Here is a 26468-nt window from a genome sequence, read left to right on the forward strand (position 1 = left end):
TGCTGCGGCCCGGCCAGGGAGCGTATACATTCACAAAGTGACGCACCACGTCCCCGTCGAGGACCGTTAAATGCAACAGACGGCCTGGCACTGGCTCCTTGACCCTCCAGCTCTCTGGCTGAAAATGTGGAGCCAGCAAGATAGCCACCCCGCCCGAACGTGGGGCAAAGTGACTCATGAAGACTCCCCCTTGCCACTCCAGGGTCCACTTAGCTTTGTCCCCCGGAATGGCGTGGGTTTCTTGCAGGAAGCACACCCCGTACTTTGCGTCCCGGAGGACAGAGAAGCACTGGAAACGGTGATGCTGCCGTGGATGTTGAGTCTGGCTATGGTTACCTCCAAGTCAGTTGTAGCGTGTGTCCTTCACCAATCACCCATAACTCTGCTCAGAGGGAGAAGAGGGTTGTTGCCCCCTCCACTCCCTCAGGAGCCCCCCGAGGAACAGAACAGCCTGTCGCTGCTCCCCCTGGTCCGAGTCGATCCCACCCCCAGGATCACCCTCAGGCGGGTTCCTCGCAGGCTCCCCCCCTCGATTCAGAGTCCGTGGCAACACTGACCCCGCCGCCGATGCCGGGCCCTCGGAGAGACCCGGAAAGACCCCCGGGAACAGCTCCGGGATGGATCCTGGGCTCCGGGCATCGTCTGCTTGGGCCTTGTGAGCGGGGAGCCTTCCTCGCCGTCGCCCGCCCACGACCCGAAAATATAGGGACTCTGGTGGCTGCCGCAGGCCCCTGGACGGGCACGGGGTCAGTACTAGTGATGGGGCCAAGGTGTGGATGGATTCGGTCTGACCGTCACGCCGTCTTCCGTTTGGCCTTTTTAGGCTGCCTCTGGTCTATCGGAGTCTCCCTCTCCCCCGCCAGCAGCCGCGGTGTTGTCAGGGGCCGGCTGCTGGGCAGACGAAGAGGTGGTAGAGGAGAGGGGGGCAGTGCCAGCCACGGCCGACCTGGAGATGGTGTTGGCAGCGGCCGTTAGGGTGGGGCAGTTCCGGCGAATATGCCCCAGCCCTCTTCAGGCATGGCACCGCAGACCAGATCACTTTATGATCCTTCCCTTGGTGGGGAACCACAAAACCTCCCAGCGTGACCTCCTCCCGGGTCAGGCGGGCAAAAGCCTGACGCTCCGAGTATACATGATGGAGGGAAGGGTCCCGAGGCCGAGTGTCAGCGGCGCCACCCCGGACCTGACCTCCCCCAGGAGGTTGAGATGGGGAGGAGGAGACACGTTCGGCGATGGCCTCCAGCGGGTCCACGGCCATGTGTGTCCCACCCACTGTGAGCCCCCTTTCCAGGACACGGTAGACCGCCTGCTCGGCCCGCAGGAAAAACACGGCTTTGCCGTACATCCTAGAGGCGGCTACGATGGCCAAGAGGCCGATGACCTCGGCCATCGCACGAGTGCACGCCTCGATGGCCATGGTGGGGTGGGCATAACATTTGACCCCAAGTTGCCGCGTTAGTAGGCGGAAGGGCGAGGGGGCCGCCGAGGGTCGAGAGGCTGTTGCCCCCGCATAGATTCTTGGCCGCCCTGCCCCCGGCAGAGTGGAGGATGCCCCTGGGGTACTGACCATGCCCACACTTGGTACAGCACAGCCATGTAACTGAAATCCGAGTACTGGGGGAAGGACGTGGCACAACAGCAGGTGCCACAGGGGAAGGTGCTGCAGGGCAACAGCAGATAGTCACTGTAAACGGGCAGCGCTCTTCAGACCCGGAGGGGCCTGAAGCAGAGTGGCAACTGCCACACCCGCCACAGGGGGTGAAAGAAGTGGGCGGACGGCGCTCTTCAGCCCTGTGGGGGCCCAAGACAAAGTCCTTTGTCTTCACAGCAGCCTCAAGCGGTCCCACTCCCACCTCAGGCAGAGGGGCGGGAGGACAAAAGGCAGGGTCTTCACCCCGGGAGGGGGAACAGCACCAGGCCCCAGGTGGTCCTACCTCAGGCAGAGGGGTGGGAGGACAGAGGTCAGGGCCTTCACCCAGGGAGGGGGCACAGCAACAGTCCCCAGGTGGACCCACTCCCACCTCAGGCACGGCGGTGGAAAGACAAAAGGCTGGAGGCAGGGTCTTCACCCCGGGAGGGGGCAGCTACCGGCCCCAGGTGGTCCCACTCTCTCCTCCAGCAGCAAAACATTTCATTGATTGACTTCATTTTCACCCCTTTCCAATTTGAAATTGAATTTAGTTTATACACTATCCTGGCTCTCACAGTGCGCTGGCTGATACATTTCAGTGGCTTTGGACAATTGGCTGGTCTTGGACAGTCCCCTGGTTTTAAACACTCCCCTGATTTCCACACTCCCTGGTTTACCCACACCACTGATGTAGTCACTCCCCTGGTTTCCAATTTGTAATTGAATATGATTTGAACACTCCCCTGGTTTACACAGTCAACTGAGTCACACGTTCTCCCCATGTTTCCTTTGGGTGCTCCGGTTTCCTCCCAGTCCAAAGATGCGCAGGTTATGTGGATTGGCTATGCTAAATTGTCCTTTGTGTCCAAAAAAGGTTAGGGAAGGTTTCCGGGGAGAGGGTTGAGGTGTGGGCTTAGGTAGTTGTGGGGCTGGTTTAGCACAGTGAGCTAAACAGCTGGCTTGTAATGCAGAACAAGGCCAGCAGCGTGGGTTCAATTCCCGTACCGGCCTCCCCGAACAGGCGCTGAAATGTGGCAACGAGGGGTTTTTCAGTAACTTAATTGAAGCCGACTTGTGACAATAAGCGATTATTATTATTATTAGTTTGCTCTTTCCAAGGGCCATTCCAGACTTGATGGGCCGAATGGCCACATTCTGCACTGTAAATGCTATGAAATCTATGAACTCTGCTCCAGTTGAAAGCTTCTCCAGTCCCCACTTGAATAGTTGACATCCAGTTCTGAGCAGCTTGCAGCACTTTCTCTGTCAGGTGCACCATGACATACTGCCAAACCTGGATTTTAAAATTCTTCTTCAGTTTCTTCTTCCGTGACTGCATGTTTACCAGTAATAATATGTCATTGCTCAGGGCTCTTGTAGCATGAGACCTGGTCTCGTCCTGGTGTCTGAAACTGCCTTTTCCATTCTGCTTAAGGTATGAATGTTCTTATCTGTAACGTATGTACTACATCAATGACATTAGTATGTACTACATCAATGACCGATACTGTCTATGGCACAGTGATGGAGCTGGATTTTGCTGACATTTTTTGTATAATTGAAAAATACATTCCAGCCGTAATACATTGAGAATATCTTTAATATCTGCGACTCCAGTTCATGTATTCCAAGAAGTTTTCATAGTAAACTTACACACATCGATTAGGAGCTGCCAGATTTGTGCAACTATCATATTCATTTTAAAGCCACGCAGAATACACGGGCAAAATGCTGGAGTTAAAATAAATCATTCTCTGCCAGAATCTGAGCATTATGGAATAGTGTAATAAACAAAAAAATGTGTATTACAGATGAATCCATACATCTGGATTGTAAACAGACAGGTGGCTCATAAACCCACAGCAGGGTTTTATTTCAGTCAGGTTTTTCACAATGTTGTTGTCACTGCTCTTCTCACATTTTATCCAAAAACATTCACAGCAATGTTCACATGAGCCCCAGTTTGAAATCAAACATTCTGGATTCTACTTCCGGATGAAGGGCGGGATTAATAAACATCAGTTAGTCCTGGTAAATGAAGGGAAAATGGATGAACTGAATCAGCAGTATTTTACAGAGCAGTACTTTTAAACTGTATTTTACCTGCGACCCATTTTAACCAACCGGCCATCCTTTGGGACCCATGCTGGCCAGCCTTTTGGTCCCACACCAGCTGACCTCCGTGACCCACTATGTTCTCTTACCTTTAATCCAGTAGGTGAACTTGCTTGGTCCTTATGATCTCTTTCCAATCAGGTTCAGAGGAGAGGGTAGTGCGTGTATCAGGTGCAGAGTTCAGTTGGTTCCTTTGTGCTGTCTTCATCCTTTTGAGGATGAAAAATCCAACCTTGAACATGTGGATCCTTGTGATGTGTAATAGCAAAAGAATGCTTGTTTTACTCCATACTGGGCACTCCTCGGACACGCTACGCTGGAACTCTGAAAACCTCATGGAGTTGTGCCGTATTTTTAATGTGCTGTCACAGGTAAGAGAAGCTCAGTTTGTACATTTGGAGTCAGTTTTAAGTTAGTATTTGAGTCTGGGGTCTCGAAGCAGTTTTCACCAATCAATTCTCCCTCAAAATCTGAAACTTCTCCTCTGGAAAATAGCGATAAAACTGTTGTTCAGCGCAGCCAGTGTATTGGCAGTTCCCTTACTAACCATTTTCTTGAATATGTCATTGCAGTGTGGGGAACATGTAGTAGGTTTGGCTTTCTACGCGCAGTTTCCTAACGTTCAATTACTTTTGGAAAGCATCAAATTCTTCACCGCCATAAGCAATCATCCACGTCAGGAGGAGGTGGTCCGGCCCGCTGTGTACCTCGCCTGCGCACTGCCTGATCGGGCTGAGTGGGCACGCATGCGCGGTATAGCCGGCACCCAGGACAGACCCTGGAGAGTGACGTGTTATTACCAGCAGAGAGAATGTGCTGCTGCAGAGGGAGGCCCAGAGTCAAAGCAATGTGTCAATTAGGGGGAATCTGACTGGCCAGCTTCCACCCTACTTCCACCACCTCCTCTGGCAGCGCGTTCCAGGCACCCACTACCCTCTGTGTAAAAAAGCTTGCCTCGTACATCTCCTCTAACCCTTGCCCATCACACCTTAAACCTATGCCCCCTCGTAATTGACCCCTCTACCCTGGGGAATAGCCTCTGAGTATCCACTCTGTCTATGCCCCTCATAATTTTGTAGACTTCTATCAGGTCGCCCCCAACCTGTCGTTCCAGTGAGAACAAACCGAGTTTCCTCAACCGCTCCTCATAGCTAATGCGGATTATTCTGGAAAAGGGCAGGTGTGGCAGTTCTCAGTTATTGTGTGTCTGCAGTTTGCTCCGACCATGGCTGAGGACAAGAAAGCTCCAGCTCCCAAGAAGGGCGCTAAGAAAACCCAGAAGAAGGTACCAGTAAAAGGCAACAAGAAGAGGAGACGAGCCAGGAAGGAGAGTTACTCCATCTACATCTACAAAGTGATGAAGCAGGTTCACCCCGACACCGGCATCTCCTCCAAGGCCATGAGCATCATGAACTCGTTCGTCAACGATATTTTCGAGCGCATTGCGGGTGAGGCTTCCCGCCTGGCCCATTACAACAAGCGCAGCACCATCAGCTCCCGGGAGATCCAGACCGCCGTGCGCCTGGATGAACTGGCCAAGCATGCCGTGTCTGAAGCGACAAAGGTGGTGACCAAGTACACCAGCTCCAAGTGAAACTGTTCTCAAACTCATCAAAACCCAACGGCTCTTTTAAGAACCACTCACAACTTCTGGAAAGCAGCCAAACCATCGTTTTTAAATCATTATTGGATTATGAATAGCCAAATCGGTTCAAATAGGGTTTCACTGGAACATAACATCCTGGGTGATGTCGTTATCGCCCGGTCGATCTTCGTGCCTTGAAAATAAGTCTCATCATTTAGTGACTGCTCGGTGTCCCTGTGTGTCTTTGGTTTCTGACTTGGTCATATTCGGTCCCTGTCGCTAGATTTGGAGAGACAATAGAACTCCAAAACCTCCCTTTCAATTTGTGTTCAGGTTTCCAAAAACCTCCCTTTCTCTTTCAGGCTTCCTCAATAATCGATCAGTTTATTGAGAGCACACCAGTGTTGTGGGAAAACTCCATTTCAATACTGACACGAGCTCCAAATTGCTCACTCCACTTTTAACACTGAAGTAGTCTACAATATGGAATTTTTAAAATAAGTTTTGTAGTTGGCTGTAAATTAGACATTCTGTCTGCGGCTGAGAGCGTTTTAAACAGCAGCCAGATTAAACTCGATTGGACTCCAGGTTGTAAAAATCTGTGGAGACAGTTTCGGATCTAAATGCCCCTTTTATAAATCCGAAACATTTCCACAGATTCTCCCAGACATGCTGAGTTTATCCAGCATTTCTCTTCAATTCGTATTTGCAGCATCCACATTATTTTGCTTTAATTCATTTTGGGTTTGTTCTGTTAGAGAGAAAACCCGAAATGAGAAACTGACAGATAAAGGGAAACTGTAGATTACGGACAGAGAATCCAACAATCTTATACTCAGTGATTTAGTCTCGTTTTTACGGTCCCGATTCAATTTTCTGTTTTATCTTTTCGCGCTCTTTTAAGCTTTGAAATAAATATTCGGTTGGAATCTGAACATTTGGCGCCCAAACCTTCCGCCCTCAGCACCGTGGAGTCTCCTGATTGGTGCTTCAAACAGACATCTGATTGGTCAGTTTGTGCCAGGCTCCACAATGTTGTTCAGATAACCAATCAGCAATGTGTGCACCGCCATTCCTCCTGAAGCGAAGTGAATGTGGGGGTGCTGCCTAATATCCAGGCCGTGCTGCTGCCCAAGAAAAGCAGCGCTGGCGCCGGCGAGAAGTGAAGCGACCATTCTTTAATCTAATAACACAAAGGCTCTTTTCAGAGCCACTCACTTTATCGGAAAAAGAGCGAATTGTTTTGTGTCACTCAGATTCTGCTCTGCTACTTAATGTGGAGATGTTTCTGCAATAACTATCTGGGTTAATGTATGTGATTCGTTTCTTAGTCGGAGCCATGAGAGACGAGAGAATCTCCATTGCAATGAAGCGTTAATTGTAACTTGGAGGCATTGGAATCACTAACAGGAGGTCGCAGCTTTTATTTGTCGATTGAGCGGCTCTGAACCAGCGCTGGGACCGGGAAGAATCCAATAACCCAAAGGCTCTTTCAGAGCCACCCACTCCCTCCGGACAAGGGTGACCTGTTGTCCATTCGCTTAATTCTCACTAAAGCTTCCGAATGCAGAGATACTGCCGATGATAATATTCTAAATCACCGCATCTCAACTGAGGGATTGGGAGTTGAAGCTCTTTTCCTGACAGACTTGGTGGCTCTTAAAAGAGCCTTTGTTGTTGTTGGTGCTGAATCCGGGCTTTAGGCGCGTTCCCCGCGGATGCGGCGGGCCAGCTGGATGTCTTTGGGCATGATGGTGACTCGCTTGGCGTGGATGGCGCACAGGTTGGTGTCCTCAAAGAGCCCCACCAGGTAAGCCTCGCTGGCCTCCTGCAGGGCCATGACGGCGGAGCTCTGGAAGCGCAGGTCTGTCTTGAAGTCCTGAGCGATCTCTCGCACCAAGCGCTGGAAGGGCAGTTTGCGGATCAGCAGCTCGGTGGATTTCTGGTAGCGGCGGATCTCCCTCAGAGCCACAGTGCCGGGTCTGTAGCGATGGGGCTTCTTCACTCCGCCCGTGGCTGGAGCGCTCTTGCGGGCCGCTTTGGTAGCCAGCTGTTTGCGAGGAGCTTTGCCTCCGGTCGATTTGCGCGCTGTCTGCTTGGTCCTGGCCATGATGTGAAACTGGGGGAAACGCACACGCTGAGAATGCTGGCGCCGCTCTCTCGCTGCCTATTTAAGACATTATAGTGACCGCCCACTTCTCCTCATTGGATGCAGCCCGATCCCGTGGACAAGTTTGAAAAGAGCGATGTATGGGAAGGATATCAGGGCCCTGATTGGTGGACCTGCAACTGACACCCCATCAATTTCAAAAAGCCCGCCAATTTCACAGGGACAAGGAACGGATATTTGACAAAACCGAAAAAATCAAAACTCAATCTCAAGTTGTAAATGTGAAAAACTTCTCAATGATTCCTGGTCCCATTTTTGTCTCCGATTCGACCCACTGCCTGAGCACCCGGATTAAATTCAGATTCACTCCCTGATTGTTCTACAACAGACTGGGATAAAGCTCCTATTGAGGGGCGGAATTCTGTCTCATTTTTATATGATCAGCGATATCGGTTCTTTCAATGCAAAGAGCGATAGATATTAAAGGGAAAATTGGCTGATTCGTTCAGCGACTGTTCTGGGGGAGATGGATGGAGGAGGCGGTGTTTACAGATCAGTTATGTAAACCGAGCTTCTGATCAAATTCTGACGCTGAACATTCATGTCCGAAAGTAGACTAATAAAATCCAGCAGGTACAATTTCACAGGGACAAGTAACGGATATTTGAGAAAATCAGTCCCAAATTGGAAACATCAAAAACTTCTCGATGATTCCTGGTCCCTTTTTTGTCACATTCGATGCATAAAACTGTGCAGGTATTCATTCCCGCTCTCGTTACAATGTCAGTGTTCACTATGTGCGGTTACAGGTTTGACTTTGGAGAAAGGTTTTGTTTCAGACTGTACAGCACATCAATGTCGCCTTATAATGTGAAAAGAGAAATCAGTGATAGGAAAGGAGTTCCTGTTATAACAGTACAAACTTTAACAAAATCGTGGTATCTCATTTATGACGCGTGAAACCAAGTCCTTACATTCCTTTATTATCCAGTCCGCCCCGACCTGACTGAGTCAGGGAGAGAGGCGGGGAGCGGACTGAGTGACAGACAGAGCAGTGAAATGTCTTTGATCATCCAGCTCCTCCTCCTGCCTGCTCCAACCCACATTTTATATTCCAAACAGAAGTGAAAAGAGGGCGCTGAACAACACGTACAAACTGCAACATCATACAGCAGCTTGTTAGAAACGCGGATCTATTAAATGCAGACTTGTCAGTAATATTCCCGCCTCAGTTCACTCCTTTCAAGAACCAGCCCAACTATCTGCTCCCATTTCAACCCCAGCTCCGATTCCATCCCCACAACTCCTCTCCCAGACGGTTGAGAATTTTACTAACACCCCTTCCAGCTGATATAAAGTGTTTAAGTTGTGAGGCGGGATTTCTCCGCCATGTTAACTCTTTTACAGACTCTCCCCTGAATCTGTGAATAATGAAACTAACACAAACTGTGACTGTTCCCCCGGACACATCCCCGTTTAGGAAGAGGCAGCAACATCCCTGTGTTTTAGTGCAGAGTGGGGGGAGAGGCCCGGTGCAGAGCATGTCAGCGAGTGAACGGCAATACAGGATTGACATTTCTGTCTGAAATCTGCTCCCAGCACCGGGACAGCGATTCATTGGTCGGGGGATCAGCTCTTTCCTGAGAGATGTGGGTGGCTCTGAGAAGAGCCTTTGGGTTCAGGTTTACAATTTGCTCGCCTTTTTTCACTTCTTAGCTGGTTTCTTAGCCGTTGCTGATTTCACTTTGGGCTTGGCCTTCAATTGGGTCGGATTTATTCTGCCCGTGGTCTTTTTCACAAGTGACTTTTTCTTCGGGGCTGCTTTCTTCGCGCTCTTTTTGGGAGTTGCCGCCTTCTTGGCTGCTGGTTTCTTGGGAGATTTCTTGGTTGCTGGTTTCTTGGGAGATTTCTTGGCTGCTGGTTTCTTGGGAGATTTCTTGGTTGGTGGTTTCTTGGGAGATTTCTTGGCTGCTGGTTTTTTGGGAGATTTCTTGGCTGCTGGTTTTTTGAGAGATTTCTTGGCTGCTGTTTTCTTCACTGAAGGTTTCTCGCCTGCTCCGGTCTTTCTCACTTTCCCCCCGGTTGTCTTCTTAACGATCTTGAAGGAGCCGGAGGCGCCCGTGCCCTTGACCTGAGCCAAGCTGCCGTTGTCCACACTCCTCCTGACACTTTGCTTGATCTGGGCCCCCCGTTTATCCACATCGACCCCTTTGCTCCGCAGCGCCTTCTTTATGGCCTGTAAGGAAGCCCCCTTGCGATCGCCGCTTTCCGCCACAATCTGGAGGATCAGCTCGCCCAGCCCGGGACCTTCTTGTTTCTTCCGGGGAACCGCCTTCTGCTTCTTGACAGCCTTGACTGGGGCGGCGGCTGGAGGAGCCGTTTCGGCGGCTGCACTGTCGCTCATGTCCGAGACTCTGCACAAAATCTCTCCGTCAATGTGGGTGAGAAATGAAGCCTCTGGTGGCGGCACTGAGCAACTTAAAGGCAGCGAGCGGACGGGGCGGAGACAACCTGCTCTCAGCTCCAGGCTGCTGCTGCCTCTCTGTGTTTTTCTCTCGTCCCAAACTCTCCAATTCCACTCAAATTCCAGCTCCACAGTGTCCCAGGATAATTCCTTCCTGTCTCTCACACTCTCATGTTTGCTGTAGAAAAGGTTTCACGCGATTTGAAGGCTCCATTTTGCATTTCAACCCGTTTTACTGATGCACTGTTCGCGCTCTCTCACCCGATCGCCCTCATTTTCCCAACCTTTCCACACAAATCTGGAAAGCAGCATCGAAACTGCCCTGAAATCCAACTTGGAAAAGTAGGAGGGGAACAGGGGGATTGTTGGAATGAAAAATATTTCCATTTAGTCCCAGAGGGATTGGGAGATCTCCTGGTCAGAGCGGACACACAAACACAGTTGGTTTCTCCTGTTTGGCCCGCCCCTTTCACACACTCTCTCTTCCACAATATTCACATCCACACACAAGGTCTGGAAATGACATTTCCCAGGGCAGAATTCTCCCTCTTCTCAACACTTGTTCCCAATCCGTGTCTTAATTACTGTTCAACTCTCTGAGTTTTCTGCTCCCTATTTTCTGTTTACCTAAATACCCGGCAGCAGCCAGTCATATTTTAAAATCTAAATTCATTGATGACACACCTCCCTTGAAGGTGAAAATACAATTGATCTCCTCTCTATCAGTGGAGTTTTTCCGGTTTAATGTTATCCTCCTGCACTGCCCGGTAACACTGAACCGCAAACTCAACAAGCAGGGACCCCCAGTTAAAGAATAATCCCACCCCCTCTGAGAGTGGAGATTTTCACAGTGACACAGATTCTGACCATTCTGATCCAAACAGCAAATTTTAAAAATAAAGATGATCTGATAGACCTGGACTTTCTGTGTGGAGGAGGGACAGTGACCGTTTCACCCACGACACGGCAGCTGTGTTCACAGCGAGAGCCAGTGTTACACGTGTTATCACTGTGTCCAGTGTTCACAGTGAGGGCCAGTGTTACACGTGTTATCACTGTGTCCAGTGTTCACAGTGAGGGCTGTTGCTAACTTTTGCCTTAGTTTAATTGCTCTTTTTTATCACCTTTGCTCTTGAGTCGCCAGGTATCTTTCTGATACCGCCACGTGGTTCAAGTCCGAGTAATGATCAATAATCCAATACTCCGCTTAGTAAGATTTAAATCAAAGCACATTTATTATACACAGTAATCACTACTCATGTATAAATTCTCCGTGTGAGCTACTTCTACGACTAACAGGCCAATACTTAACTTGGAACTGGCCCACCAGGTCAGGGAAACAAATGGCCTTTCGTTCGTGTTCTGAGCCTGGGGATTCGAAGTTGGTACAGATTGGTAGCTAGGAGCGCCTATCTCGTAGCGAGCGTTGAAGTGAGACTTACTAGATATCAGCGGTGGCTGGACCGGTCACTGTCAAGGGTTGGTTCGCGTTGCTGAGTGACCCGGTCAAGCAGAGGGGCGATTTGAACTTGAGCTTGATTCTTATAGTCCCCAGGGGCTTCCCGCCTTTCGGGGCGGACCCTGTACCTGGTTCCAAGTGATTGGACTTTGTCCCAATCACTTGGTTCGATTTTCTCCAATGCTGGAGCGGTTCCCTGATCGATGGGCAGTCATGAGGTAGTCGTTCACCTCCCATTGTGTAGGCTTCTGCTGGCGCCAAAGAGTCTGGTTTGGCTTCATGTGTCTAAATGTTGCTCATTGTTCCCGGGGATTGCTCATTAATATGCAGATGGATGGTGTTTTGTTCTGCTGATGGCTGCCGGTATCGATCTTGGAGTGAACCAGGGGAGTGAGTGAACCAGGGAGAGAGTGAACCAGGGGAGTGAGTGAACCAGGAAAGTGAGTGAATCTGGGGAGAGAGTGAACCAGGAGAGTGAGTGAACCAGGGGAATGAGTGAACCAGGGAAGTGAGTGAACCAGGAGAGTGAGTGAACCAGGGGAGCGAGTGAACCAGGGGTGTGAGTAAACCAGGAGAGTGAGTGAATCAGGGGAGTGAGTGAACCAGGGGAGTGAGTGAACCAGGGGAGTGAGTGAACCAGGAGAGCGAGTGAACCAGGAGAGCGAGTGAACCAGGGGAGCGAGTGAACCAGGGGTGTGAGTAAACCAGGAGAGTGAGTGAATCAGGGGAGTGAGTGAACCAGGGGAGTGAGTGAACCAGGGGAGTGAGTGAACCACGGGAGTGAGTGAACCTGGATAGCGAGTAAACCTGGAGAGCGAGTGAACCAGGGCAGTGAATACATTTGGAGGGGGAACATTGGTTTCACTGCTGCCTCACTGTGCCAGGGATCCTGGTTCAATTCCAGCGTTGGGTGACTGTCTGTGTGGAGTTTGCATATTCTGCCTGTGTCTGTGTAGATTTCCTCCGGGTGCTCTGTTTTTCTCCCACAAGCCAAAGATGTGCAGGTTAGATGGATTGGCGATGCTGAATTACCGCTTTGTATCACAGGGTGTGTAGATTACGTAGGGATACAGATTTATGGTGGTCGGGTGGGGAGTGGTCCTAGGTGGGCTGCTCTTTCTGAGTGTCAGTGCAGACTCGATGGGCCAGATTGCCTCCTTCTGCAATGTGGTAATTCTATGGTTCTCAGGAAAATGAAGTAAATCAGTGGAAAGGTAGTTTGCAGAAAGTGTGAGTTTGAAGGGCTGAGTGACAGAGTAATAACAAACAAGCTGCAGGCAATGACTGCAAATTGAATCTCTCATTGGGACAAACACACAGCTACAAAGGTGATTGGTTGAGCCCTAGGGCGCAGGGCCACTTGCAGCCACACACATGGTCCCCCCAACACGGGCTCTATAGGAGGTTTTGCTCCACATGTGGTGACTATGAAATGGGGAATGTTCCCATTGATTCTCAATGCGGAATTGCTGCGGGGATGTGCGCATGCCCGCTGTAACCCCGCCCCTGCTAGTCGTGATGTGGAGATGCCGGCGTTGGACTGGGGTGAGCACAGTAAGAAGTCTTACAACACCAGGTTAAAGACCAGCAGGTTTGTTTCGATGTCACTAGCTTTCGGAGCGCTGCTCCTTCCTCAGGTGAATGAAGAGGTATGTTCCAGAAACATATATATATATATAGACAGATTCAAAGATGCCAGACAATGCTTGGAATGCGAGCATTAGCAGGTGATTAAATCTTTACAGATCCAGAGATGGGGTAACCCCAGGTTAAGGAGGTGTGAATTATGTCAAGCCAGGACTGTTGGTAGGATTTTGCAGGCCAGATGGTGGGGGGTGAATGTAATACCTGGAATTCATGTCACATTACATTCATCCCCCACCATCTGGCCCGCAAAATCCTACCAACTGTCCTGGTTTGAGACAATTCACACCTCTTTAACCTGGGGTTACCCCATCTCTGGATCTGTAAAGATTTAATCACCTGCTAATGGTCACATTCCAAGCATTGTCTGGCATCTTTGAATCTGTCTCTATTTATATTTCTGGAACATACCTCTTCATTCACCTGAAGAAGGAGCAGTGCTCTGAAAGCTAGTGACATCGAAACAAACCTGTTGGACTTTAACCTGGTGTTGTCAGACTTCTTACTGTACTCACCCCAGTCCAACGCCGGCATCTCCACATCATTCTGAGATTGGGGGCGCATGCGCAGCCCCTCCCCCACACACTCCATTTGGTCAGTGAGTGGAATCGCTTTGTTGAAACTGAGTGAAATGTCAATGTCAGGGCCCAGGTCAGCGAGGAAACAGCGTTCTCATTGCAGCAGCACCTCCATTTGGGAGTGTGAGCAAAGAGGCTCAGAGATCATTGCTGACTCGGGGGGGGGGGGAGTTCAGGGAGAATCAGGGGGCTGTTTGCAAGAGGCGCAGCGGAGCACGATCTTGTTCCGGGACTTGGAGTGAGCCGGGGGGAAGGGAGAGCTCTTTCTGGGCCTGGCTTATTTGTCTGATTCTGGGTTAGGATTTGGAGAGTATTTTCTTTCTTTTACTGATTAGGGGCAGCAAGGTAGCATAGTGGTTAGCACGGCTGCTTCGCTGCTCTATGGTACCAGGTTCGATTTCCAGGCTTGTGTTGCTATCTGCGGAGTCTGCACGTTCTCCCCGTATCTGTGTGGGTTTCCTCCGGGTGCTCCGGTTTCCTCCCACAGTCCTAAGATGTGCAGGTTAGGTGGATTGGCCCTAATAAATTGCACTTAGTGTCCAAAAAGGTTAGGTGGGGTTACTGGGTTAGGGTGGAGGCATGGGTTACTGGGTTAGGGTGGAGGCATGGGTTACTGGGTTAGGGTGGAGGCGTGAGATGCTCTTTACAAAGATGGGCTCGATGGACCGAATGGCCTCCTTCTGCACTGTAAATTATGTGATTATCAGATGAAAGAATAGATTGATTTATCATTGGCCTCATTTGACCCTGATTTACAAGAGATATGCTTTCTTCCCCCTAGTTCAACAGATGAAGAGATGAGTTCCAAGAACAAGATGATGATTCCTCAGCAAAATTTATGTGCTGCCATCTCCTTCTAACTGACAGTAAGTACAATATTAATCCAACATTGCAGAGACACAGACACAACATCATCTCCACCGTCACAGAGAAAAGAAGCAGTCAGACTCACATTGACCTCAAGTCCCAGATAAATATGTCCAATCCAACAGTGATACACGAGAGGGCAGGTGGGGTAATTTTCCACAATTCACCCCCCCCCTCCATATCATGGATCGTTGGACAACTTGTGTTAACAGCGTTTCATCTGTAAAGTAATCAGCACAGTATTAATGTGGCAGCAGATTCAGCAATCAATGTGGATGCAATCCATTTGCACTTTTTTACAACTTTCTTAGGTCAAAATACATAATAATAATAATCGGTTATTGTCACAAGTAGGAAACGGACGTGGATACAAATCATTTGTTATATCAATGTTGTCACTAAAAGTAATAATGGAAGATCAATATTGAACAGAAAGTTCACCATTAATTCACAGAACAGATATTGAAAAGTACAGAAAACACAATAAAATCACGCACATCAGAGAGGTGGACAGGTAGAGATTAAACCCAGAATCCCATAACAGAGACAGACAGCTACAAATGCAAGCACACAGAACAGAGACAGAGTTACAGAATCAAATAGATTTTTCCCTAACACTTGACCCATAACAGAGACAGACAGCTGCAGTGGAAAACACACTCTCACACTCGCACACCAACAACTGAGCAGTAAGCAGTAAAATATGCCATATATCATATACACTCACATTTTCTCATGCACATGATCACTCACAGGTAACTTAGCAGTAAGCATTACATATGCATTATATATCGCTGAGTGTCTGAGGGGGAAACACCCACACACACACACCAATCACTGAAGCAGTAAAATATATGTTATATAGAGCACAGAGTAACAGTGAGGTTTGTACACACTCACTCACACTCTGTCTCTCATACACTTTCTCTCTCTCTCTCACACATCCATGCACTGTCTCTCCCACACTCACTCACAAATCCAGAACACAGCAGTAATCAATAAAATTGCCCTTAGTGTTGGGTGGGGTTACTGGGTTATGGGGATAGGGTGAAGGTGTGGATCTTGGGTAGGGTGCTCTTTCCAAGAGCCGGTGCAGACTCGATGGGCCGAATGGCCTCCTTCTGCACTGTAAATTCTGTGAAAATATAAATTGTATATCACAGAGGTTAATACACACACACTCACTCACACTCTCTCTCTCCCACATACACACTCTCTCTCACACACACACCCCAGTCACTGAGCAGTAAGCAATTAAATATGTGACATATGTCACAGAGATACAGTGAGGGTAAAACATGCACTCACTCTCTCACTCACTTGCTCACTCAGACAGACACACAGCAGTAACTGAGCAGTAAGCAGTGAAATATTTGTTATATATCAGAGAAAAACAGTGAGGGTAAAACACACACACACTGTCTCTTTCACACACTCACAAACACTCTCTCTCTCACAGAAACCCTACAGTGCAGAAGGAGGCCATTCAACCCATTGTGTCTGCATTGACCCTCTGAATGAGCACGCCACGCTAAGACCAATCTCACACCCCCTCCTTGTCACCCCACCTAGGGACAGTTCAGCATATCCAAACCCCCGTAACCTGCATATCTTTGGACTGTGGGAGGGAACCGGAGCACCCGGAGGAAACCCAAACAGACACGGGAAGAATGTACAAACTCCGCACAGTCGCCGAGGTCGGAATCAAACCCAGGTCTCTGATGCTGTGAGGCAGCAGTGCTAACCACCGTGCCACCCTGCTGCCTATCAGCAGCACATCCACTTTTCACTCTATTGCTCTCACACACACATACACTCATTAGCCCTCACACAGACTCTCCCTCACACACACACACTCTCACACCAGGAACTAGGCCATAAGCAGTAAAATATGTGTAATACATCAGAGAAAGACAGTGAGGGTAAAACACAAACTTACACACTCTCTTTCACACACACACATGCACACTCTCACACTGACTCACACACCAATAACTGAGCAGTAGACAGTAAAATGTGTGGTATATATCACAGACAGTCACTCACAAACTCTCACTTACACACACTATCTAACTCACACCCACTCCCTCTCACACACACACAATCACTCCCTGCCTCTCTCTCACACTATCTCACTCCCTCTCACACACTCACTCACTCACACACACTATCTCACTCACACACACTACCTAACTCTCACACACTATTAACTGAGCAGTACGCTGTATAATATTTGTTACATATCACAGAGAAACAATGAGGGCAATACACACACTCGCACGACTGTCACACACACTTACACTCTCTCTCACACACAGATGTTTCCTCTCTCACACACACTCAGTCACTCTCACTCACACACATCCCAGTCACTGAGCAGTAAGCAGTTAAATAAGTTTTATATATCACAGATACATAGTGAGGGTAAAACACACACACACACCTGTAAGAGTAAATTATGTGTTATATAATCACAGATACATAGTGAGGGTGAAACACACACACACCTTTAAGAGTAAAATATGTGTTATATATCACAGATACATAGTGAGGGTAAAACACACACACACCTGTAAGAGTAAAATATGTGTTATATATCACAGATACACAGTGAGGGTAAAACACACACACACCTGTAAGAGTAAAATATGTGTTATATATCACAGATACATAGTGAGCATTAAACACACACACACCTGTAAGAGTAAAATATGCGTTATATATCACAGATACATAGTGAGGGTAAAACACACACACACCTGTAAGAGTAAAATATGTGTTATATATCACAGATACATAGTGAGGGTAAAACACACACACACCTGTAAGAGTAAAATATGTGTTATATATCACAGATACATAGTGAGCATTAAACACACACACACACCTGTAAGAGTAAAATAGGCATTATATATCACAGATGCATAGTGAGGGTAAAACACACACACCTGTAAGAGTAAAATATGTGATATATATCACAGATACATAGTGAGGGTAAAACACACACACACACACCTGTAAGAGTAAAATATGTGCGATGTATCACAGATACATAGTGAGGGTAAAACACACACACACACCTGTAAGAGTAAAATATGTGTTATATAGCACAGATACATAGTGAGGGTAAAACACACACACACACCTGTAAGAGTAAAATATGTGTTATATATCACAGATACATAGTGAGGGTAAAACACACACACACCTGTAAGAGTAAAATATGTGTTATATATCACAGATACATAGTGAGGGTAAAACAAACACACACACACCTGTAAGAGTAAATTATGTGTTATATATCACACATACATAGTGAGGGTAAAACACACAGAATCCTGTAAGAGTAAAATATGTGTTATATATCACAGATACATAGTAAGGGTAAAACTCACACACACCTGTAAGAGTAAAATATGTGTTATATATCACAGATACAGAGTGAGGGTAAAACACACACACCTGTAAGAGTAAAATATGTGTTATATATCACAGATACATAGTGAGGGTAAAACACACAGACACACCTGTAAGAGTAAATTATGTGTTATATATCACAGATACACAGTGAGGGTAAAACACACACACACCTGTAAGAGTAAAGTATGTGTTATATAACCACAGATACATAGTGAGGGTAAAACATACACACACACCTGTAAGAGTAAAATATGTGTTATATATCACAGATACATAGTGAGGGTAAAACACACACACACCTGTAAGAGTAAAATTTGTGTTATATATCACAGATACATAGTGAGGGTAACACACACACACACACCTGTAAGAGTAAAATATGTGTTATATATCACAGATACATAGTGAGGGTTAAACACACACACACACCTGTAAGAGTAAAATATGTGTTATATATCACAGATACACAGTGAGGGTAAAACTCACACACACCTGTAAGAGTAAAATATGTGTTATATATCACAGATACATAGTGAGGGTAAAACACACACACACCTGTAAGAGTAAAATATGTGTTATATATCACAGATACATAGTGAGGGAAAAACACACACACCTGTAAGAGTAAAATATGTGTTATATATCACAGATACATAGCGAGGGTAAAACTCACACACACACCTGTAAGAGTAAAATATGTGTTATATATCACAGATAAATAGTGAGGGTAAAACACACACACACCTTTAAGAGTAAAATATGTGTTATATATCACAGATACATAGTGAGGGTAAAACACACACACACACCTGTAAGAGTAGAATATGCGTTATATATCACAGATACATAGTGAGGGTAAAACACACACACACCTGTAAGAGAAAAATATGTGTTATATAATCACAGATACATAGTGAGAAAAAAACACACACACACCTGTAAGAGTAAAATATGTGTTATATATCACAGATACATAGTGAGGGTAAAACACACACACACACCTGTAAGAGTAAAATATGTGTTATATATCACAGATACATAGTGAGCATTAAACACACACACACACCTGTAAGAGTAGAATATGCGTTATATATCACAGATACATAGTGAGGGTAAAACACACACACACCTGTAAGAGAAAAATATGTGTTATATATCACAGATACATAGTGAGGGTAAAACACACACACACCTGTAAGAGTAAAATATGTGTTATATATCACAGATACATAGTGAGCATTAAACACACACACACACCTGTAAGAGTAAAATAGGCATTATATATCACAGATACATAGTGAGGGTAAAACACACACACCTGTAAGAGTAAAATATGTGTTATATATCACAGATACATAGTGAGGGTAAAACACACACACACACACCTGTAAGAGTAAAATATGTGCTATGTATCACAGATACATAGTGAGGGTAAAACACACACACACACCTGTAAGAGTAAAATATGTGTTATATAATCACAGATACATAGTGAGAAAAAAACACACACACAAACCTGTAAGAGTAAAATAGGCATTATATATCACAGATACATAGTGAGGGTAAAACACACACACCTGTAAGAGTAAAATATGTGTTATATATCACAGATACATAGTGAGGGTAAAACACACACACACACACCTGTAAGAGTAAAATATGTGCTATGTATCACAGATACATAGTGAGGGTAAAACACACACACACACCTGTAAGAGTAAAATATGTGTTATATATCACAGATACATAGTGAGGATAAAACACACAGACTCCTGTAAGAGTAAAATATGTGTTATATATCACAGATACATAGTAAGGGTAAAACTCACACACACCTGTAAGAGTAAAATATGTGTTTTATATCACAGATACATAGTGAGGGTAAAACACACACACCTGTAAGAGTAAAATATGTGTTATATATCCCAGATACATAGTGAGGGTAAAACACACACACCTGTAAGAGTAAAATATGTGTTATATATCGCAGATACAGAGTGAGGGTAAAACACACTCACACCTGTAAGAGTAAAATATGTGTTATATATCGCAGATACATAGTGAGGGTAAAACACACACACCTGTAAGAGTAAAATATGTGTTATATATCGCAGATACAGAGTGAGGGTAAAACACACTCACACCTGTAAGAGTAAAATATGTGTTATATATCACAGATACATTGTGAGGGTAAAACTCACACACACACTCCCAAACACACTGTCTCATTCACACACACACACCCAAACACACTGTCTCACTCACACACACACTCCCAAACACATTGTCTCACTCACACACACACTCCCAAACACATTGTCTCACTCACACACACACTCCCAAACACACTGTCTCACTCACACACACACTCCCAAACACAATGTCTCACTCACACACACTCCCAAACACACTGTTTCACTGACACACACACTCCCAAAAACACTGTCTCACTCACACACACACTCCCAAACACACTGTCTCACTCACACACACACTCCCAAAACACACTGTCTCACTCACACACACTCCCAAACACACTGTCTCACTCACACACACACTCCCAAACACACTGTCTCATTCACACACTCACTCCCAAACACACTGTCTCACTCACACACACACTCCCAAACACTGTCTCACTCACACACACACTCCCAAACACACTGTCTCATTCACTCACTCACTCCCAAACACACTGTCTCACTCACAAACACTCCCAAACACACTGTCTCACTCACAAACACACTGTCTCACTCACACACACACTGCCAAACACACTGTCTCACTCACACACACACTCCCAAACACACTGTCTCACTCACACACACACTCCCAAACACACGGTATCACTCCCAAACACACTGTATCACTCACACACACACTCCCAAACACACTGTCTCACTCACAAACACACTGTCTCACTCACACACACACTCCCAAACACACTGTCTCACTCACACACACACTCCCAAACATACTGTCTCACTCACACACACACACTCCCAAACACTATCTCACTCACACACACACTCCCAAACACACTGTCTCACACACACACACACTCCCAAACACACTGTCTCACTCACACACACACTCCCAAACACACTGTCTCACTCACACACACACACTCCCAAACACTATCTCACTCACACACACACTCCCAAACACACTGTCTCACACACACACACACTCCCAAACACACTGTCTCACACACACACACACTCCCAAACACACTATCTCACTCACACACACACTCCCAAACATACTGTCTCACTCACACACACACTCCCAAACACACTGTCTCACTCACAAACACACTGTCTCACTCACACACACACTCCCAAACACACTGTCTCACTCACACACACTCTCCCAAAGACACTGTCTCACTCACAAACCCACTCCCAAACACACTGTCTCACTCACAAACACACTCCCAAACACACTGTCTCACTTATACACACTCCCAAACACACTGTCTCACTCCCAAACACACTGCCAAACACACTGTCTCACTCCCAAACACTGTCTCACTCACACACACACTCCCAAACACACTGTCTCACTAACTAACACACTCCCAAACACACTGTCTCACTCACACACACACTCCCAAACACACTGTCTCACTCACACACACACTCCCAAACACACTGTCTCACTCACAAACACACTGTCTCACTCACACACACACTCCCAAACACACTGTCTCACTCACGCACACTCTCCCAAAGACATTATCTCACTCACAAACACACTCCCAAACACACTATCTCACTCACACACACACTCCCAAACAAACTGTCTCACTCACACACACACTCCCAAACACACTGTCTCACTCACACACACACTCCCAAACACACTGTCTCACTCACAAACACACTCCCAAACACACTGTCTCACTTACACACACTCCCAAACACACTGTCTCACTCACACACACACTCCCAAACACACTGTCTCACTCCCAAACACTGTCTCACTCACACACACACACTCCCAAACACACTGTCTCACTCACACACTCCAAAACACACTGTCTCACTCACGCACACATTCCCAAACACACTGTCTCACTCACAAACACACTCCCAAACACACTGTCTCACTCACACACTCACTCCCAAACACACAGTCTCACTCACACACACACTCCCAAACACACTGTCTCACTCACACACACACTCCCAAACACACTGTCTCACACCCAAACACACTCCCAAACACACTGTCTCACTCACAAACACACTGTCTCACTCACACACACACTCCCAAACACACTGTCTCACTTACACACACTCCCAAACACAGTCTCACTCCCAAACACACTCCCAAGCACACTGTCTCACTCCCAAACACTGTCTCACTCACACACACACACTCCCAAACACACTGTCTCACTCACACACTCCAAAACACACTGTCTCACTCACGCACACACTCCCAAACACACTGTCTCACTCACAAACACACTCCCAAACACACTGTCTCACTCACACACTCACTCCCAAACACACTGTCTCACTCACACACACACTCCCAAACACACTGTCTCACTCCCAAACACACTCCCAAAAACACTGTCTCACTCACAAACACACTGTCTCACTCACACACACTCCCAAACACACTATCTCACTCCCAAACACACTCCCAAACACACTGTCTCACTCCCAAACACTGTCTCACTCACACACACTCCCAAACACACTGTCTCACTCACAAACACACTCCCAAACACACTGTCTCACTCACACACACACTCCCAAACACACTGTCTCACTCACACACTCACTCCCAAACACACAGTCTCACTCACACACACACTCCCAAACACACTGTCTCACTCCCAAACACACTCCCAAACACACTGTCTCACTCACAAACACATTCCCAAACACACTGTCTCACTCACACACACACTCCCAAACACACTGTCTCACTCCCAAACACACTGTCTCACTCACACACACACTGCCAAACACACTGTCTCACTCACACACACTATCCCAAACACACTGTCTCACTCACACACACACTCCCAAACACACTGACTCACTCACGCACACACTCCCAAACACACTGTCTCACTCGCACACACTCCCAAACACACTGTCTCACTCACACACACACTCCCAAAAACACTTTCTCACTCACACACACACTCCCAAACACACTGTCTCACTCACACACACACTCCCAAACACACTGTCTCACTCACACACACACTCCCAAACACACGGTCTCACTCACACACACACTCCCAAACACACTTTCTCACTCACACACACATTCCCAAACACTCTGTCTCACTCACACACACACTCACAAACACACTGTCTCACTCCCAAACACACTGTCTCACTCACACACCCACACAGCAGTAAGCAGTAAAATATTCATTATATATCACAGAGAGACAGTGAAGTTAACACATACACACAGATAGAGTCATAGATAGACTATGACTCTGTCTTATAATAATCTTTATTGTCACAAGTAGGCTTACATTAACACTGCAATGAAGTTTCTGTGAAAAGCCCCTAGTCACCACATTCTGGCGCCTGTTTGGGTACAGGGAGGGAGAATTCAGAATGTCCAAATTACCTAACAGCTCGTCTTTCGGGACAATCGACCTATGAGTGTGTGTTGTAACCTCTGTGATAGTAACCACTGTCTCTCTGCGATATATATTGAATATTCTACTGCTTATTGCTCAGTAACTGGTGTGTGAGAGAGAGAGAGAGAGTGCGTGTGTATGAGAGATCGTGTGAGAGAGAGAGTGTAAGTTTGTGTTAACCCTCACTGTCTCTGTGCTATATAACTCGTATTTCACTCTCTCTCACACATTCTCTCTCACACACACTCATACACTCTCTCTTCACACACACACACACACCAGTAACTGAGTGGTAAAATATGCTTTATATATCATAGAGGGACAATGAGAGACAGTGTGACACACACTCACTATTTCTCTGGCAAACACTAACTCTCACACACACTCATTCTCTCACACTCCTAGTCCCTCTCTCTCAGACTGCCTCACACATGGACACACCAGTCACTGAGCAGTAAGCAGTTAAATATGTGTTATATATCGCAGAGGGACAGTGAGGGTAAAACACACTCTCGCCACTCTCACACTGAAGTAACTGAGCAGTAAGCAGTAAAATATATTATATATGATAGCCAGATAGTGAGGATAAACACACTCGCACACCAGTAACTGAGCAGTAAAATATGTGTGAAATATCACAGAGACAATGAAGGTAAAACACACACAAACTCACGCAGACTATTTCTCACACTCATACACTCTTGCAGACATAGTGACACATTCCCTCGCACACACTTCCTCACACACACTCACATATTCACAAACTTTGATATTCACACACTCTTTGACACAACAGTAACTGAGCAGTAAGCAGTAAAATATGCATCATATATCACAGAGACCGTGATGGTAAAACACATTCTCTCTCTCACAGACACACACACCCCAGTAACAGAGCAGCAAGAGTAAAATATTTGTTACATATCAAAGAGTGACAATGTAAAATACAGAGGCTCACTCGCTCACACACGCACTCTCTCACACACACCCACTCTCTCACAAACACACTCACACACACATCCACTCTTTCTCTCTCACACACCAACCCTCTCGCACACACCCACTCACACACACATCCACCCACTCTCTCTCACACACCCACTCTCTCTCTCACACACCCACTCTCTCTCACACACACCCACTCTCTCTCACATGCACCCAGTCTCTCTCTCACGCACCCAGTCTCTCTCACACACACCCACTCTCTCACACACACACCCACTCTCTCACACACATGCACTCTCACACACACCCACTCTCTCACAAACACACTCACACACACATCCACTCTCTCACACACACCCACTCTCTCTACACACACCCACTCTCTCTCACACACACCCACTCTCTCTCACACACCCACTTTCTCTCACACACACCCACTCTCTCTCACACACACCCACTCTCTCTCACACACACCCACTCTCTCTCACACACCCACTCTCTCTCACACACAGGCACTCTCTCTCACACACACACATCCCCTCTCTCTCTCACACATACCCACTCTCTCTCACACACACCCACTCTCTCTCACACACACCCACTCTCTCTCACACACCCACTTTCTCTCACACACACCCACTCTCTCTCACACACACCCACTCTCTCTCACACACACCCACTCTCTCTCACACACCCACTCTCTCTCACACACAGGCACTCTCTCTCACACACACACATCCCCTCTCTCTCTCACACATACCCACTCTCTCACAAACACACACCCACTCTCTCACACACACACACACTCTCACACACCCACTCTCTCTTACACACACCCTCTCTCTCTCACACCCACCCACTCTCTCTCACACACACCCACTCTCCACACACACCCACTCTCTCTCACACACACCCACTCTCTCACACACACCCACTCTCTCTCGCACACACACCCACTCTCTCACACACACCCACTCTCTCTCGCACACACACCCACTCTCTCTCACACACACCCACTCTCTCTCACACACACACCCACTCTCTCTCACACCCACCCACTCTCTCTCACACACACCCACTCTCCACACACACCCACTCTCTCTCACACACACCCACTCTCTCACACCCACACCCACTCTCTCACACCCACCCACTCTCTCTCACACCCACCCACTCTCTCTCACACACACCCACTCTCTCTCACACACAACCACTCTATCTCACACACAACCACTCTCTCACACACACCCACTCTTTCTCGCACACACACCCACTCTCTCTCACACACACCCACTCTCTCTCACACACACCCACTCTCTCTCACACACACCCACTCTCACACACACCCACTCTCTCTCACACACACCCACTCTCTCACACACACCCACTCTCCACACACACCCACTCTCTCTCACACCCACCCACTCTCTCACACCCACCCACTCTCTCACACCCACCCACTCTCTCTCACACACACCCACTCTCTCTCACACACACCCACTCTCTCTCACACACACACCCACTCTCTCTCACACACACACCCACTCTCTCTCACACACACCCACTCTCCACACACACCCACTCTCTCTCACACACACCCACTCTCTCACACCCACCCACTCTCTCTCACATGTTCCCACTCTCTCTCACACACACCCACTCTCTCTCACACACACCCACTCTCTCACACACACCCCCACTCTCTCACACACACCCACTCTCTCTCACACCACCCACTCTCTCTCACACACACCCACTCTCTCTCACACACACCCACTCTCTCTCACACACACCCACCATTTTCACTTGCCTTTAATGTGACAGATGAGCCTGCTTGGTCCCCACGATCTCACTTGCTTTGTTATTCAATGTTACATTTCTGATAATGACTTCAGCTGATGATTTAAGATCTCACTGCATCCGTTGAAAAAAATTACAGAGGTTTGTCCTGGAACTCGCCCTGCTTACTCTTCAAACGTCTTTGACATTTTGAGGGTTTTAAACATTCATTTGCCAGTAATTCCCTGT

At 47.2% G+C, this 26468-nt stretch overlaps 2 protein-coding genes across 5 annotated transcripts in view; both read left to right on the top strand.

The window, feature by feature from the left end:
• The window catches only part of LOC140400022 (histone H2B-like), a 66871-nt gene that overhangs the window by 37839 nt on the left and 2564 nt on the right, over nucleotides 1–26468 (top strand). For all 4 annotated transcript variants that reach the window (XR_011937979.1, XM_072489512.1, XM_072489511.1 and 1 more), the window contains one exon: nucleotides 14367–14451. The gene's annotated coding sequence lies outside the window, so the exon portion shown is untranslated. The remainder of the gene's footprint in view (nucleotides 1–14366; nucleotides 14452–26468) is intronic.
• On the top strand, nucleotides 4971–5339 carry LOC140400120 (histone H2B 7-like). Its single transcript, XM_072489597.1, has one exon. It carries the CDS (start codon nucleotides 4971–4973, stop codon nucleotides 5337–5339), a length of 369 nt encoding a protein of 122 aa, XP_072345698.1.

Source organism: Scyliorhinus torazame, chromosome 24 (genome assembly GCF_047496885.1).
Source record: "Scyliorhinus torazame isolate Kashiwa2021f chromosome 24, sScyTor2.1, whole genome shotgun sequence".
Lineage (NCBI taxonomy): Eukaryota > Metazoa > Chordata > Chondrichthyes > Carcharhiniformes > Scyliorhinidae > Scyliorhinus > Scyliorhinus torazame.